The sequence below is a fragment of the Atta colombica genome, unplaced genomic scaffold (assembly GCF_001594045.1).
Source record: "Atta colombica isolate Treedump-2 unplaced genomic scaffold, Acol1.0 scaffold12, whole genome shotgun sequence".
NCBI classification, from domain to species: domain Eukaryota; kingdom Metazoa; phylum Arthropoda; class Insecta; order Hymenoptera; family Formicidae; genus Atta; species Atta colombica.
In genome coordinates, this window is record NW_017259206.1 from 6,398,023 (window position 1) to 6,413,635 (window position 15,613).

The 15,613-nt window shown below is 32.0% G+C and overlaps 1 protein-coding gene across 1 annotated transcript in view; it reads left to right on the top strand.

Annotated features, from left to right (window-relative positions):
• Window positions 1–1,597: 1,597 nt before the first annotated feature.
• LOC108694262 (cadherin-87A) overlaps window positions 1,598–15,613 on the top strand; it is a 16,565-nt gene continuing 2,549 nt past the window's right edge. The window contains exons 1-13 of the mRNA XM_018203637.1: window positions 1,598–1,674; window positions 1,778–1,871; window positions 8,183–8,486; window positions 9,003–9,274; window positions 9,570–9,734; window positions 10,352–10,790; window positions 11,296–11,537; window positions 11,712–12,236; window positions 12,573–12,925; window positions 13,096–13,310; window positions 13,488–14,047; window positions 14,327–14,635; window positions 14,950–15,244. Of these exons, the coding sequence (XP_018059126.1) occupies window positions 8,189–8,486; window positions 9,003–9,274; window positions 9,570–9,734; window positions 10,352–10,790; window positions 11,296–11,537; window positions 11,712–12,236; window positions 12,573–12,925; window positions 13,096–13,310; window positions 13,488–14,047; window positions 14,327–14,635; window positions 14,950–15,244 (3,673 nt within the window). The 5' untranslated portion in view covers window positions 1,598–1,674; window positions 1,778–1,871; window positions 8,183–8,188. The remainder of the gene's footprint in view (window positions 1,675–1,777; window positions 1,872–8,182; window positions 8,487–9,002; window positions 9,275–9,569; window positions 9,735–10,351; window positions 10,791–11,295; window positions 11,538–11,711; window positions 12,237–12,572; window positions 12,926–13,095; window positions 13,311–13,487; window positions 14,048–14,326; window positions 14,636–14,949; window positions 15,245–15,613) is intronic.

The window sequence follows — 15,613 nt, forward strand, 5'->3', positions numbered from 1 at the left end:
GAGGGGGAGGGGGAGGGAGAGAGGGAATGAGAGAGTGGAAGGACGGGTGAAGAGAATGGAGAGGGACAAAGTACGTCGAGCCTTCGGCATTTTAACATTGCTCTTTTATAGCCTGTACACGTTAAACGTTCGCGAGAGAGACCTTTTGAACTATGTTTCTGACGAGATGGACGAGAACGAGGAACTCGCGAAGATAAACTTGGCCGCGACTTATACTGCGACTAGACGCCATCTTTGAAAGATGGTGTAATTGTTGATTCTGATCGTTTTTTTTTATCCGTATTTAATTTTATAAAAGCTTAAAATATTGTTTGTTGAAGGTATATTTTTGAAAATTGAGATTTTTGTTTATTTAACTGAAAGATGTATTTAAAAATTTACATGCAATTATTATTAGACATCAAAAATTGGTGCTCTTTACTTATTTATATTAAATTTTTGTTTCTTTGATCAAAAAGTCTTAAAAAATGATACTCTAATAGAGTATTTAAGTAATATATTTTTTTATTCTATTTTAATATATTTACTTATTATACTATAATGAATAAAGTATTATAAATAATACTTATGATGTTATATTGCTCTCAACAATCTTTATTTTAGGCGAGTACTTTATTTTAAGTGAGCACATCTTGTTGATTGGATATTAAAATTGAAACGGTTCTTAAAGCTCAAGATTATCAAGGAGTTCCTGAAGGAAATAATTGTTTAATTATTATGGATGCTTCATTGAATAAAGAAATATTACTTTCTCTTGCTTTTCTCTTTAAAATATAATTATTAGCATGCATTTTTTCATCGTATCGTTCGTATGACTGAAGGTAAGATTAACTTCATTTCAATGTGAATAAACTTGATACGCAAAAATAATTTTCCTAATGATATACCAGGAGATTAATCAAAGAGTTCCATCGAAAGGTCGTAATATCTTCAACATTGCTTCTAGCAAACGAAATATCAGGAAAACTGATGATGCAATTCCATTCTCATCATCGATTCGCTTTTCATTATTATAAACCCTAATCTTCTATCATTTTTCATTATTTTTCATTATTGTCAAATCACATGTCAACAAGATGAAGCATTACATTTTATTACAAACAGTATAAAAATTTTTGTTTCACAATTTCACTAGTTTATTAAGAAACTAATAAAAGATTGAAGCAGAAGTTTGTCTTTCTCGGTTCGCATTATATAAATCTCTGCCGCAAAAAATTTAACTCTTATATTATACAGAACATCTTACTTATTTATAGGTATGTCAATTGTTGTAAGATATAGAAATAAAAATTAAATTATGGAAAAGTTGAAATTATTGTTATATTAAAAAATTTTAAATTCTATTATTATAAATTCTATTATAAATTCTATAATTATAAATTATATTATAAATTCTATTTTTCGAAATTAAATGTAATTATTATAAAAGACTCACTCTTCAGGTCGTCGTCGTCCTCTGTGGAGCTTTACCGGGTACAGACTATAGATTCTCTTTACTCCGAGGCACACGACTTCTCTCTCTTTCTTTCTTTCTCTCTCACCATACCTTCCATTCCCGCAGTGGAGGCCGCATACCTCCTTAGGATGCAGTATAGACCTGTCCATTGGCTGGCAGACACCGGTTGGTTCTCTTTTCGGTCCGGAACGACGCCGTCGTTCAATGATACCGAGAGGGTAGATGAAACATTCTCTTACGTTCGTTCGTACTATTAGTTACGTCTTTGTGAGTGCGTCATGCAGACAATTCGATTTCACGAATATGTTTAAATGATTATAGAATGGTGCGCGGGAATACAGCACATGTGGTTTCGTGACACGATGAGGTGATAAACCGTGTTGTGCAGCACGGTATCTTGGAGCGTCTTTGGAAGGTAAATCCTGTGAGCTCACGAAAAAGTTAAAGATAATCTTTTTGAATTTATGGATTGTACCAATTGTCCAAAACGTCAATTTGGGTATTATTTGCAACGCGAAGAGATTAAATAATAGAGAACTTTCTATGGAGTTGATCGGTTAATTTCAACTTCCGCAAATATTATAGTTAGGAGCTTTATTTTTATTCTCATTACTGCTACAACGTTAATAATAATAATTATATTTATTTAATTATGCAATATATTCTTATATATATTCTTATATATATATTCTTATATATATATTTTTAGATATATTCTTTTTAGATATATTCTTTTTAATATAAAGACACTATAAACATATAATTATTGATGTTGTAGTAGTAATATTTTACAATGCAATTAGAATATCAAAAACTTTTCTCTTAGTGACTCTTTAAACTTGGCAGATGTTGAAGTTGAAGAATATTTAATGCCAATATTGAAGATTTGTGCATCCTAAAATAATAAAATGTGCTAAATTAGATCGATGCTAATTGAATTCTTGTTTCAATTGTTGATTTTTATTGTCTTCATTATTAGAAGAATATAATGTCGCTAAGATTACTTCATCTTACATCAGCACACCACCTAAAATGAATTTCTTGAATTTGTTTTCAATTACTTGTAAATAATCCTAGAAATAAAGCAAATAAACTATTCACTTAATTCTTTGTATATATAATATTTGTGTATATAATAAGAATTGTGTATGCGGTTTATAATTTATTCAGAAGTATGAAGCTTGCTCCTTTCAAACTGGAATCGAGTGACTTGTGATTTTGTGTTTCCATTCTATTCTTTGTGTTCATCACGCTTTGCGTAATTATTATTCAGTTGAATAAACTGAAGAACATCTTTCACAATTTCTAAATTTATTGCTTATTGAAGAAAATGATTTATCAGAAAAGGAGAGCCGAAAATTGAACTCTGGTCCTGATTGCAAAATCAACGCTCATGCAAATCGAGGAATTGAGGTCGGAGATTGAGGATGTCGTCTCGACGATTTCTTGGCAACGGTATAATCATGTTCTTTCTTTTGTTCGGTACACGCAGAACGGTGATATCACGATGGTATTAAAACCTGTATTAGTTATCTAATTCTAAGCAAATTTATACGTTACGTTAAATTAATAAAAGACTATATTATAATGTCGGAGAAAAAAAAAGAATTCGGATGAAATATATAAAGATTTATATATGTTTAAGTATTGTGATGTATAACATTTTTATAATTACAATACATTGAAACTTACTAATATTATGTATTATATTAAATTAATTTCCATTATGTTTGAATTTTCGGGATTTGATGAACATATAATAAAAAATTTCAACGTATTGTTACGAATAATTGACTAGTCTGGTGAAACCACATAAATCTTTGATTGATCCTTATTGTTTTCTTTTTCATCATTCATTACGAAAAAAAACCAGTTCCGACAATGAGTTTGCGGTCTGGCGAAGTTCTGGTTTCAAGGAACCAGTGTCAAGTGTTCGAAGAACAGGAAAAGCTGTGGATGCAAATTTTTCGATGCGCGTGACTTCCGTCGATTAAGAGAACAAACGATTCTGAGGATTGTCAGAATTTCCAGTAATCTGAAAGGAACGAGTAGGTCTCATACTATTATATGACAAATCATGAATCGTATATGAATGTGATATCCTTATATTACATGTTACGAAGAGAAATAAAAATAAATAAATGAATTATTAGCTTTGTATCTAAGATCATTTATGAGTTTGATAAATTCGGAAAATTTCTTGTGTCCTTTACGAAGTGTGCTGATGAAAGTGAAGATCTACAGGAAGATATGCGCACACCAGAATATTCCTTTTCTTCGTCATTCATCCTGGCATCACTTGGTCACGCAGTGTCAGGATTCCAACCGCGTAACGTAACGGAGACCAGAGGAAGAGGGGTGTAACGGTTTTTTTCTTTCTCTCTTACTCTTTCCTGGCTTCTGGTTTCCTCTTTCGCTCTTTCCTCTACTTGTCCTACTTGTGCTCTTCTTTCTTCGTTTCTCTTTTCTTGTGATGTAGCTATATGTTCTAGAATTATTTTAGAGTAAGTCCGATAATCTTGAATCTCATCACCTGCATAATTTTGATTAATTCCTTTTATTGTTTACCTCCAACGAAACAAGGAAATAAATAAGTTTCGCTACAAATTAAATTATACTCACTTCCATGATTTGTAGAAAACTGTACAGACTAACTAAGTAATGAATTAAAATATTTAATAATGTCAAATATTCCTATTATATTAACCCGAAAATAATTATCTGCAGTGTTTTTATACCCTAGAAACGAAAAAATGTAATTTTTTTAAAAATAATTTTTTATTTTTCTTTATGCAATTCCATTGAAAACTTGCAGTAAAAAATTGTTTCATTAAATATCTTTTTTATATTTAGAAATATTGTCATAATAATTTACTTAACTTAATTTATTTTATTTCTAATATTTTGTTTGGTTTTTATTTTTTTCAGAAAACTATGAGTAAATTCATATCCGTAATATTCTCAAATATTGATGTAATATTAGTGATTTTTACTATTCCCGAATTAATGTCTATTGTTTTATAAAGGCTAACTTATCTATGTTTTTTTATCTTCTAAGAAAAATATTACTTGGATTTTGTACAAAAAATTTTGCAGATAAAAAGATATAATGCATGTTCTATAAAAGAGTTAAATTTTGATATATAGATTTGCAAAAGTTATTCCAGAAATTAATGATTAATACACACCTGTTCTTAGAAACCAGTGCTTATTAAATGTCAAAGAAATTTCTTTGCTCTGAGTAATCAATTTACAAGATGTAAGATATTCGATTAAATTTGAAATTTATTTATGCTGCTTTATCACGATAAAAAAATTCTACTAAGGTAAAAGATAAGAATAATTATATTGCAAAGGAATTATTTTACATTATTTATAATTTACAATTTTTCATATCTGTTTGATGCATATATTTAAATTTCAGGAACACGCAAATATGTGAGAATTTTTGTAAAATCATTTTTGTAACAAACTTGCTTATTATATAAATGGTTAAATATGATGCAATAGCTACATAACCGTAATAACTAAACATTGAGCAGCGACGAGTCTGTGGCAGTCTTTCGCAAACGTTAATTTCCAAACGATTCGTTGGATGGGAGTTGCACTTGGTTCCTTTCTCGCACAGCTGTGACCGCAGTCATCATTCAATCTCTCGGTATCATTTTATACTTGGCTGGCAGTAACAGTGACTTCTGTTCTCCGTACGTGTCGTAATTCACTCAGCAAAGCGTCGATACGCATGCGGTTATCATCGTCACGGTTTTCGCACCTCACAGTTTTCCGCATTACTCCAAGTACACAAAGTTAGAGAAACCAAATTCGTTTCGAGATAATGCGTTCTCATTAACGTGTGCATCAATCACTATTCATATTAAATAAGAATTGCGAAATCATAATTGAGCCTTTCAATTACGGATCAATTACGTGAGGAATCTCACTTATATTCTATAAATATTTTCATGCCATACTGAGAAAAATTTTTGATGAAAAATGAACGAATCAGAAAAGTCTGAGCACATCAGTTAGACTTCTGATTATCTTAATTAGAATTGTAATAGATTCAACTAGAAAATTCTGATTTGTTCTCCATTTTTTACCAGAATATTTTCCCTTAATATAACGATTGTGTTTCTAGTGTAATAAATAAATTCCACAAATTTAACATGTATACTCATACTATACTCATACTCCAATTTAGGGCTGTCTTAATTTTTTTTTTTACTTTCAAGACCGACAAATAAATTGTGCGTAGTGTATGAAATTATAAAAATTTATGCAAAAATATTATTAGGCACTAAAATCCGTTTTAATCGGATGTGGCTCTCTTCCTCACTTATTTATTATTCAATATCTATTATTAAATACATCTTTCTTTCTTTTTTTTTCATATTTAGTACACAAGTATATTTATTTCATTTGAAGTATTCAGAATATAAAACCAAGCGTCAATTCTTTAAGTCACAGACTTTTGTAATTTCGTTTTAGTGGATAAACTTGCTTCATTGTCCGCAAAAATCTGCATTGACTCACGTTCAACAATTAAAAAAATAATTGTTCTACGTAGTGAAATCTCGCTTTCAGCGTATGGTAATTGTAGGTCTCAACTTTCATTGTGCATTCACAGTTGAGTGCTATTATATTATATGGTTCTCAATTCTGTTTGTTCAAGACAAAAGAAAGACAAGATTAAGGAAATAGTCTTCTATCTAATCACGATATGTAAAAATAATAATAAAATTTTATGTATGTACAGTACCAAAAACTAAACAAGTCTAAAGATTTATTTATTATTATTTTATTTATGATTATTTTTATTATTTAAAAAAATTTTTTATTATTTTTAAAATAAATCTTCAAAATATGTTAATCAAAGCTTAAAACTTTGTATTTCTAAAAAAAAATTACTATATAGATGAGAAGTTTTTTTGTTTCCTCAAAATTTAACTCTTTAAAGGATTTTACTTGGATTTTACAAAAAACTTTTTAGATATTATATAAAATTTAAGAGTTTTTTTTTTTTTAAATCAGGTAAGTCTAAAATTTAAATTATTGCATAAAACTTAAATTCATATTATTAAAATACTAGCAAATACACAAAGTCCGCGAACAGATGTATACACGTATTACTCTTACATCCATTAGTCTTCGTATATTTAGAGAGCACTGCTTCTCATCTTATTACCTCGCTCGTGTGTATTCTTGCGCGTGTCGTATCCTTCGCTGCAGGAGAATGCATTGCATCTTGCAATGCGCGTAACACGCGCTTCCTCCTAGGCCAGCGTGGATAGGTAAATAAGGGCTTGCAATCGAGAACTGTTCTTAAGATGCACGAAAAGGAAGAGGCGGATCCGCAAGTACGCCAACCATAAATTTCCTTCCTCCAACCGATTGATAATTACATCTTCCGGAGACGCGATTCCTGATGGCCGTGGTCGGTAGAACGCGGAAGTCGAGGTTGCTCTCTACACGCACGAAGGCGTCGAGAAAATGCAGGGCCATTACCCCACGCTGTATGTCACTGTTGCTCCTGCGTCATTTCTTCTCTAATGCTTAGTAATACTGTAACGCGTCTACCCACGTGATGTCAAAGATAGAAGGCGGCTCGTTAATTTCGAACGTGAGAGTTGCAATTAAGAAAGCGAGTACTTTTTTTTATGACAGTCAACACTAATGTGCTAATATAGATTCTAAATTTGCAAATCATTATTTATAGATACACTTATTAATAATCTTTATATGATATATTCTACTTTCTCAAAGTTGAATATCCTCCTTCTTGTAAGATATAAAAAGATTTCTAAGTAAAAAACAAATTTCTCCATAACTTCTCTCTGTAATTTCTCTGTAACATAAATTTTCTTGGAAGGTGAATTACGATGCCATTTTTCCCCTATAAATAACGTGCTATAAAAATGGCTTTCTTCAAACTCGTACGATAGATTTCTTCGAGTACAATACACGCACTGCGAGATGAAAAATGTCACGCATTTCTGCTGTTCGATACAATCTCGCGATTCGATTTGATCACGTTGTGCCATTTTCATCACATATAGATCGGCTTCTGTGAACTCCTGAAATGGAATCTGATTTCTAACGGCGTTTCACTCGGCGAAAAATGCATTTCGACGATGTACCGGCCGGCTGCGATTGCAGAGGTTGCCGGTAATACCGGTCGCGGTTCATCTGTACAACATACTCTTTTCTTTTGTAGAACGACTAAAAAGAATGTAGCAGTAGACGGCAGATAGTCGCATTTGAGTGGAGACTAAACGCCTTTAGATCTTGTATCCTGCTCACGCGATTGCCGTTTCCTATCTGCACGCTCGTTTGCATGCGCCGATTGTAACTTTTCGTGTAATGGTTCGATGAACTTCGACACGATTCTATTATATACGATTCTGATATTTCTCGATCAATAGTAGAAATTTTTTTACTCATACTTTAATATTATTCTAATTCTTTTCTAGAGAATTTTTATTTATTTGTGCCTATAATAAAAATTATTATTATGGGGCACTGATTTTATTTATTGCCATTAAAACAACAATAAAATTCATTATCTGATTTATCACTTAATCTCTTAATATTTAGATATAAATAATAATCTGTTGTTTTTTATTAATTGTGTTTAATTTTCAATTGATTTTTTAATTTTATTTTATTTGTCTTATTGTTTTACTTTTTATTGTTATGACTTTTAGATAAAGTATGAGTCGATTACAGGTGACGATGTGGGCGATTTTATTGCTGTTGGTCTCCACATGGTCTTCGTCATGGGGTCAAGTAATAAACAGGGCGCCCCACTTTATCCAAGGTGGAGACATGGCCAGATTGGCTGTATCAGAAGGTACACCGCCTGATGTTCCTGTTTATACTCTCCGTGGAGAGGATCCTGAAGAATCTAAATTGCATTACTCTATCAGCGGCGAATACTTCACCGTGAACAGAGAGACCGGAGTGGTAATTCTGAGAAAAGCCTTAGATAGAGAAACACAAGATCTCATAGAAGTCATTATTAGCATAACAGGTAAAATCATGTATATTTACTAACGTGTAACTTCGATTTATCTTTACGAAATAAAAAATAAAAAAATTTACTGCATATTTTCTAATTTATACAGATATCTTCAATGTTTATATATTATTTTATATCATTTCAAAGAATTATTTTTAAAATTGAAAATTATTGATTAATTAAATAATATCGACAAATAAATATTTTTAACAAATTAAATGTCATTTTTGTCCTTTTTATTTAACAATCTTAAAGAAAACCTTCTTTAAGTCATAAAAAACATTTTGACGATTTTTTAAAAAATTAAGTTGGTTCATTTTTGATGATTGATAGAGTTTACCTAACTTATTTATGACTCGAAAATAATATTTTTTAGTTGTATCACTTGAAGTAAAAGACCGATATGTATAATTGAATATTCGTATTGATGTATATTGACTGAAATAAAACTAAATAAAATATTTATTTTGTCAAGTCATAATGAGAGAAAAATTGATTCAGTTTACTGAATAAATTTGCCTGTTCCAGATGAAGGTATCGCTGGATCGGAACCTAACACGGTGTCTCTTCGTCGCGAAATAGCGGTGCTTGATGAAAACGATAATCCACCGGTTTATCACAATCGACCGTACGCAGCCAGGGTGTCGGAAAATGCGCAAGTGGGTAGTTTGTTACCTCCCTCGGGCACGATTATTATCACGGATCGCGACGGTGGCGTGAACGCCGACGTTCACGTACAATGCGTCTCAGCATCGCGCGACGACGATGTCTGCGAAGTCTTCGACATCTCCACGGAGAAGGTAATAAACTTTAGTATAATTATTAAAAAAAATTAAAGTAATCCATATAATATAGAATATTTGCTTTGTGTTACTTTGCAGTGTTATTGCAATATTCCTGATCTGTGCTGTATGAGAAATAATTAAATTATGAAATTAAATTGTTTAAATTAAATTAAAAGTAAAAATATAAATACTTCTGAAGTACATATTATTTTTTAGTTGATGTAGTAACTGTATCTCTTTTATCTTAGAGCCATCTTATAGAAATGAATGAGAACTAATTTATTGAGATAATCGTGATGACTTGTTTTAGATCGCTGAAGGAGAATATAACGTGCTGATCACGTTAGCGAAACCGTTAGATTACGAGAGGAGAAATTCTTATTTGATTAATTTATTAGCTGTCGACGGAGCCAGCGATTCGTCGAAGAGGTTGCAGGCCAGAGCAACCGTTGCTGTTGACGTCCTCGACGTTCAGGTAAGTAGGTCATTATTGAAATAATCATGTATAAAACCGACAATAATCCTATATTGGATAATAACGTCATTTACGATAAAATTAGCAGAGAATCATCATCCTGTTATTCAATCTCTGCCTGTGCGAGCGTTATCAAGAAAGATTCATCTTCATCATACATAGGATTTAATCATTGAACAAGTGTATTAGTCTTATTTTTATCACACAGTCTTTGCTACATATTCTTTACTAAATATTCTTTACTAAATATTGTGTAAATTCCACACCTTTAGATATTATTTTTAATTTCATTTTTTATTTAATATTTTTTATGCATATAACTCTATTTATTATAACTTATTATAATTTTATTATATACGCACTTTTACTTTTTATTATAATAATAGTACAAAATAAAATAATTGAAACTTGTTATTTCAGTAAGTGAGATTAGTGAGTAATTACGATTTAATTTATGCAAACGCGCGATTTACTTTTTATTATTTAATAGAAATAGTCATTTATAAATCAGTGAAATGTAGAAATAAAAGATTTATAAAAACAAAAAGAAATAAGGCAATTTCTAAATAATTCATTAAAGATTTATATCGTAAACTTTTGCACAAATTTTTTTGCAGGATCAACCACCTGTTTTCCTGAATGCGCCTTATAGTGCGGCACTTCCGGAGAACACCGCAGCTAGTCACACGGTTTTGATGGTGAGAGCACGTGACGGTGACACCGGTGAATCGAGAAATCTGTTATTGACGCTGGAAGACGATGATGCGGGGCACTTCGATCTTGAGATGTCTCGCGATGGTGATGTTACAGTTGGCAGGTTGGTCACAACTAATGTGTCCCTCGACCGCGAGGATCCCAGAATTCTGCAAAACGGAGGCATTTACACCTTCCAAGTTAAAGCCACTGAGCTGATCAACAATGAAATACCAGCCGACACTGCGACATCAATCGTTACAATCGTCATTACAGACGTGGATGATCTCGAGCCCGTTTTCAACGAAGATTATTTCAGTATCAAGATTTCAGAGGACATCGGAAAGAACACTCCTCTACCAGGTCATTAAGCTTATTGAAAATCGTGTTTACTTTATAAATTAAATATTGAGGGACAAAAGTTTGTAGCGCTACTTCATTTGTATTATATCTATATGATTTTTTAAAGAATTTGGCAATTATATCATTCGATAGAGCAAAATTTCAGCTTTAAAAATCTATTCTTCGAAGTGCGATACATAATTTTTAACGGAATTATAAGCAATTAAATTCTTAATGCTCTTTTTATTTTATATTTCCGTTTTTTTTCTGTAAGCAATTATAAAATGATAATTTTTTAGTTATGTTGCTATAAGTGAGAGATATAGTCTAATTATTATTAATTATTTATAAATTATTTATGGAACAAGAAAACCGATAGAAATAAAATTAAGTATTTTTCTTTATTCTCTCTCTCTCTTTCTCCCTCTCTCTCTCTCTCTCTCTCTCTCTCTCTCTCTCTCTCTCTTTTTATTTTTATTTTTTATTTGAAAAGATTCTCGTGTTTGATAACATTGTGTTTACATAGGTCTAAATATGATTGTGAGCGATGGCGATGTGGGTGACAACGCGAAATATTTCCTGGCGTTGCGAGACGTACCGCGATATCCTGGAATTAGCAAAGCATTCACTGTCAGTCCTGAAGAAGCTCAGGGTAGAGTACCAGTGGTAATTAAAGCCAAAGATGTCAATGTTCTCGATTACGATGTTGATGATCCCACAAAGAGAGAAATTGAGTTCGATGTCATCGCGACTGTAGCGAGCGAAGTGGTTAGTCTTACTATTTAATTGTGAGAAATTAGTAATTAGTCAATCAACTTAGTTGATTTTATTATAAACGGTCCTGTTCTAATTTTAATATTGATTATTTTTATCATTGGAATTTTTAATATGAATTATTTGTTTCAATATGAATTATTTGTTAATATGAATTATTTGTGGCAGGTGGCCACTTGTAGAGTGCATATCCAGCTGTTAGATGCCAATGATCACAGCCCTGAATTCTCTCAATCGATGTATAAATTATCGATCCTGGAAGACGCAGAACCCGGCACTCGTTTCGGCGATGTTTATGCAAAGGATTATGACAGCGGTTCCTTCGGCAAGCTAACATATACTCTGCGTGGTTTCGGCGCAGACAAGTTCAGGACCGATTCGCAGAAGGGCGGGATATTTGTGACGAATAAATTGGATTATGAGGCACAAAAATCTTATTCCTTGACGATGGAGGCGACGGACGGTGGCGGCCGAGTGTCCGCTGTTAATATTCTCATTGAACTTGATGATGTTAATGATAATAAGCCAACGTTTGAGCAGCCGGAATATTCTAGGACCGTTCGCGAAGGTGCTACCAGTTTTGATCCGCAAATGTTTGTTAGAGCGACCGACATAGATGGACCAATGCAAGGCAATGGAAAAGTCATGTATTCGATTAGTCGGCATAATAGTATGACAGACGATGTCTTCAAGGTTCGCAATTGAAGTATTTTTATAACTTTTATCAGATCGATTATCGATTTATTAATTTTTAAACTTAAAAATAAAAACCTAAGTGTTTATAAAGTAAAATTTAATATTACACAATTAACGTTGTATAATTATGTTGTTATTTAATAATCCGTTTTATGATAAATGATATTATTTTCGTTAATATATTTTATTTTATTTAAACTTATAGAAATTAATATTAATTTGTAAGATTTAAAATAATGTATGTATAATTCCTAAATCTCTCTCTTGTAATAAAATTTAGTAGTATTTTATGATGTAAATTTTAAACATTGGTTTTTTTAATGAATTTTACAGATTAATTCGGATTCAGGAGAAGTAACCATGTCGAAACCGGTTCGTTCTGGAGACACTGAAAGGGGCATTTACGAATTAATCATTCGTGCGACTGATACTGGCGTACCACCACTATATTCCGACGCAAAGCTTTTAGTTCGCGTCGGTGTTCCGGGAAATCAAAAACCTATTTTCCGAGGAAACTATAAATCGAATTTACCAGGACCCAGTACTTATCGGGCGAGACTCTTAGAAAACGCATCTCCGGGAACGGAAGTAATTCGAGTGGTCGCCAACGATCCCGATGGAAGAGATAACTTACTTCAATATTACATCGCGTCCGGTTCTAAGGATAATTTCGTTATTGATTCCAGGTGCAATATAAAGTTTACTAGATAATGCATTGTTAGAATTTACAGCCTTTCTCTTATTATCTTTTTGTCTTGTTTTTATTTTAATTATTTTATTTCAACTATTTTAATTTAAAAAAATTTGGTAGTTAGCAAAATTTGATAGTAAAGTTGATAAGAGTGACTGATTATAGTTCTGGTATCATAACTGTGTCACCTGACGCTCGCTTGGATCTGGAGACTGGTGGTGAAAAATACGAGGTGATTGTGTACGCTGTTGATTCAGGTACACCTGTCAAGGAGACAGCTACCACTACTGTCACAGTGAACATTGTAGATGTAAATAATAAGCCGCCAACATTTAATGAATCAACGTACATTGTTCATGTCTCGGAACGCGCAGCCATTGGTATGTTGCCAATAAACACTCATCAATTAATAATTAGTTTTGTATTTAACTTATTAAATAAGTCTTTAAAATAAAAAATGAAGTAATAGAAATTCTAGATTCTAGATAAGGAACTTTTTTTGTACTCTGCAGCCACACTGAGAAAATCTAGTAACAATAATAATTTATTATAAATAGGCGAACTTGTATTGAAAGCGGTAGCGAATGATCCTGACGCAGACGCATATCTGGAATATTCTCTTGTGGAACCAATAAAAGCTGTCGACAAGACTGGTGTGGCTTTGAAAAATACTGCTTCTTATGATTACAAAACAGCGTTCCGAATAAATTCCACGACCGGTGCAATAACCGTTAACCGAATGCTAGATTATCAAGTGGCCGCTGTCGTAATACTAACAGTGCAGGCGAAGGATTTAAACGCTGTCGTTGACAGAGACGAACAGATAGCGAAAGTAGAGGTGATAATTTACATCCAAGCCTACAGTGACGATAATCCGACGTTTACCAATTCCGGGTGGTCACCAAACAATCCAACGATAAAGATCACTGTTCCGGAAGAACAACCCCTGGGTACGACGTTGTTGATGCTGTCGGCGAAAGAGCCAACGACGGGATATCCGGTACAGAGGTTTGAATTGGTGAGAGAGGACGATGACGAAGGCTATGTTAATGTGGGTGTTCAGAGCGGCAATGTAGTGCTGAGTAAGAGATTGGATTACGAAGTGTTGAATCAAAAGGTAGGAGATTACACTTTTGAGACTGCATGGTTTTATCAAAGAAATCGTATAAGTTTTGAGAGAGAAAGAGAGAGAGAGAGAGAGAGAGAGAGAGTGATTTTGTAATAAAAAAAAATTCGGAGAATAATAAAATTTTATCAAGATTATGGTAATGTTATGATAATGAATTATTTCTGATCTAAAGATGCTTGATTATTTATCTTAATAATATTAACAAATTTTAAATTTATATTCTTTTTTTTTTATGTATAAGATGTAAAATTTTAAACATCATTTCAGTTTATTCGTTTTAAAGTACGAGCGCTTGCCAGAGATTATGATATAACGCGAAAGATGTCGGAGGCCAATGTAATCATCGAAATTCACGATATCAACGACAATATTCCTATTTTTGGGCAGAAGGATTATAAAATCTCTGTCTTAGAATCAGCTAAACCCTCGAAAATTGTGTTGAATGTACAGGCACTGGATATGGACAGCTCTAAAACTGAACAGGAAGTCCAAAGAGGATATGGCGAAGTGAGATACTCCTTGACAGGAGAAAACGCTAATCTCTTTGAAGTGGATCCCATAATGGGCAACATCCAAGTAAAACTCTCCTAATAATTTTTAATAATATATGTCTTAATTTATATTCTAATATATAAAGAGATTATATTCTAATATATCAAAATATTAGCTTAAACAATATCTGAAAAATTCAATTCTTTAAAAATTAACGTAAATTTTAAACGTTAAATCTAAAAGATATTACAAAATTTTTTTTTTAGATATCTTTTAGGTTTACAATTAGGTTTAATATTTAAAATTTAATGTTCAAAATTCAATGATCGAAATAATTTGTGAAAATTATGTAGTTTTTATAGTTTATCAGAATAAATAATGAAAGAAATAACTTTTAGATCACCGCAAACACGACTCTCGACAGAGAAAAACAATCGGTGTTGCGTTTTTATGTCGTGGCATCAGACATGCCCCAAGGTGGTGCTGAGCAACGGAGTAGTCGAGTCTTAGTGACAATCGACGTTCTCGATGTTAACGATAACGCTCCTAGCTTCGAACAGGAATCTTACACTGCAGTGATTCCGGAGAATGCACCTGTGGGAATCAGTGTAGTGAACATCACGGCTACCGACCCGGACGAAGACGAAGGCGGGGCGATCAACTTTGAGATTATCGACGAAGGTGAAGCTAATGGTAAGATCAAAGTGTTATTATAATATTAACTACAATATTAGTTTTCCGAGGTATAAACAGTGTCGTGTAATTTAAAATTAGTGTTATTTTAGAAGTTATTTTAAATAACCGTGAAGAAGAATGAATAATTGTGCATTGAATGTTTGATATTTGTGTGACTACAATTGCATAGTAAAATAATTATAGTTATTAGTTAAAATTATAGGAATTTCGTTTTTATAATTATCATTGTTATATTATTAATGTTATATTATTAATAATAATTATTATATTTATAGCGCTATTAAAAAAATATATAGTTAACACCAAAAATTATATTATAAATTGCACTATAAATTGTAATTAAATATATATTATATATATATATTA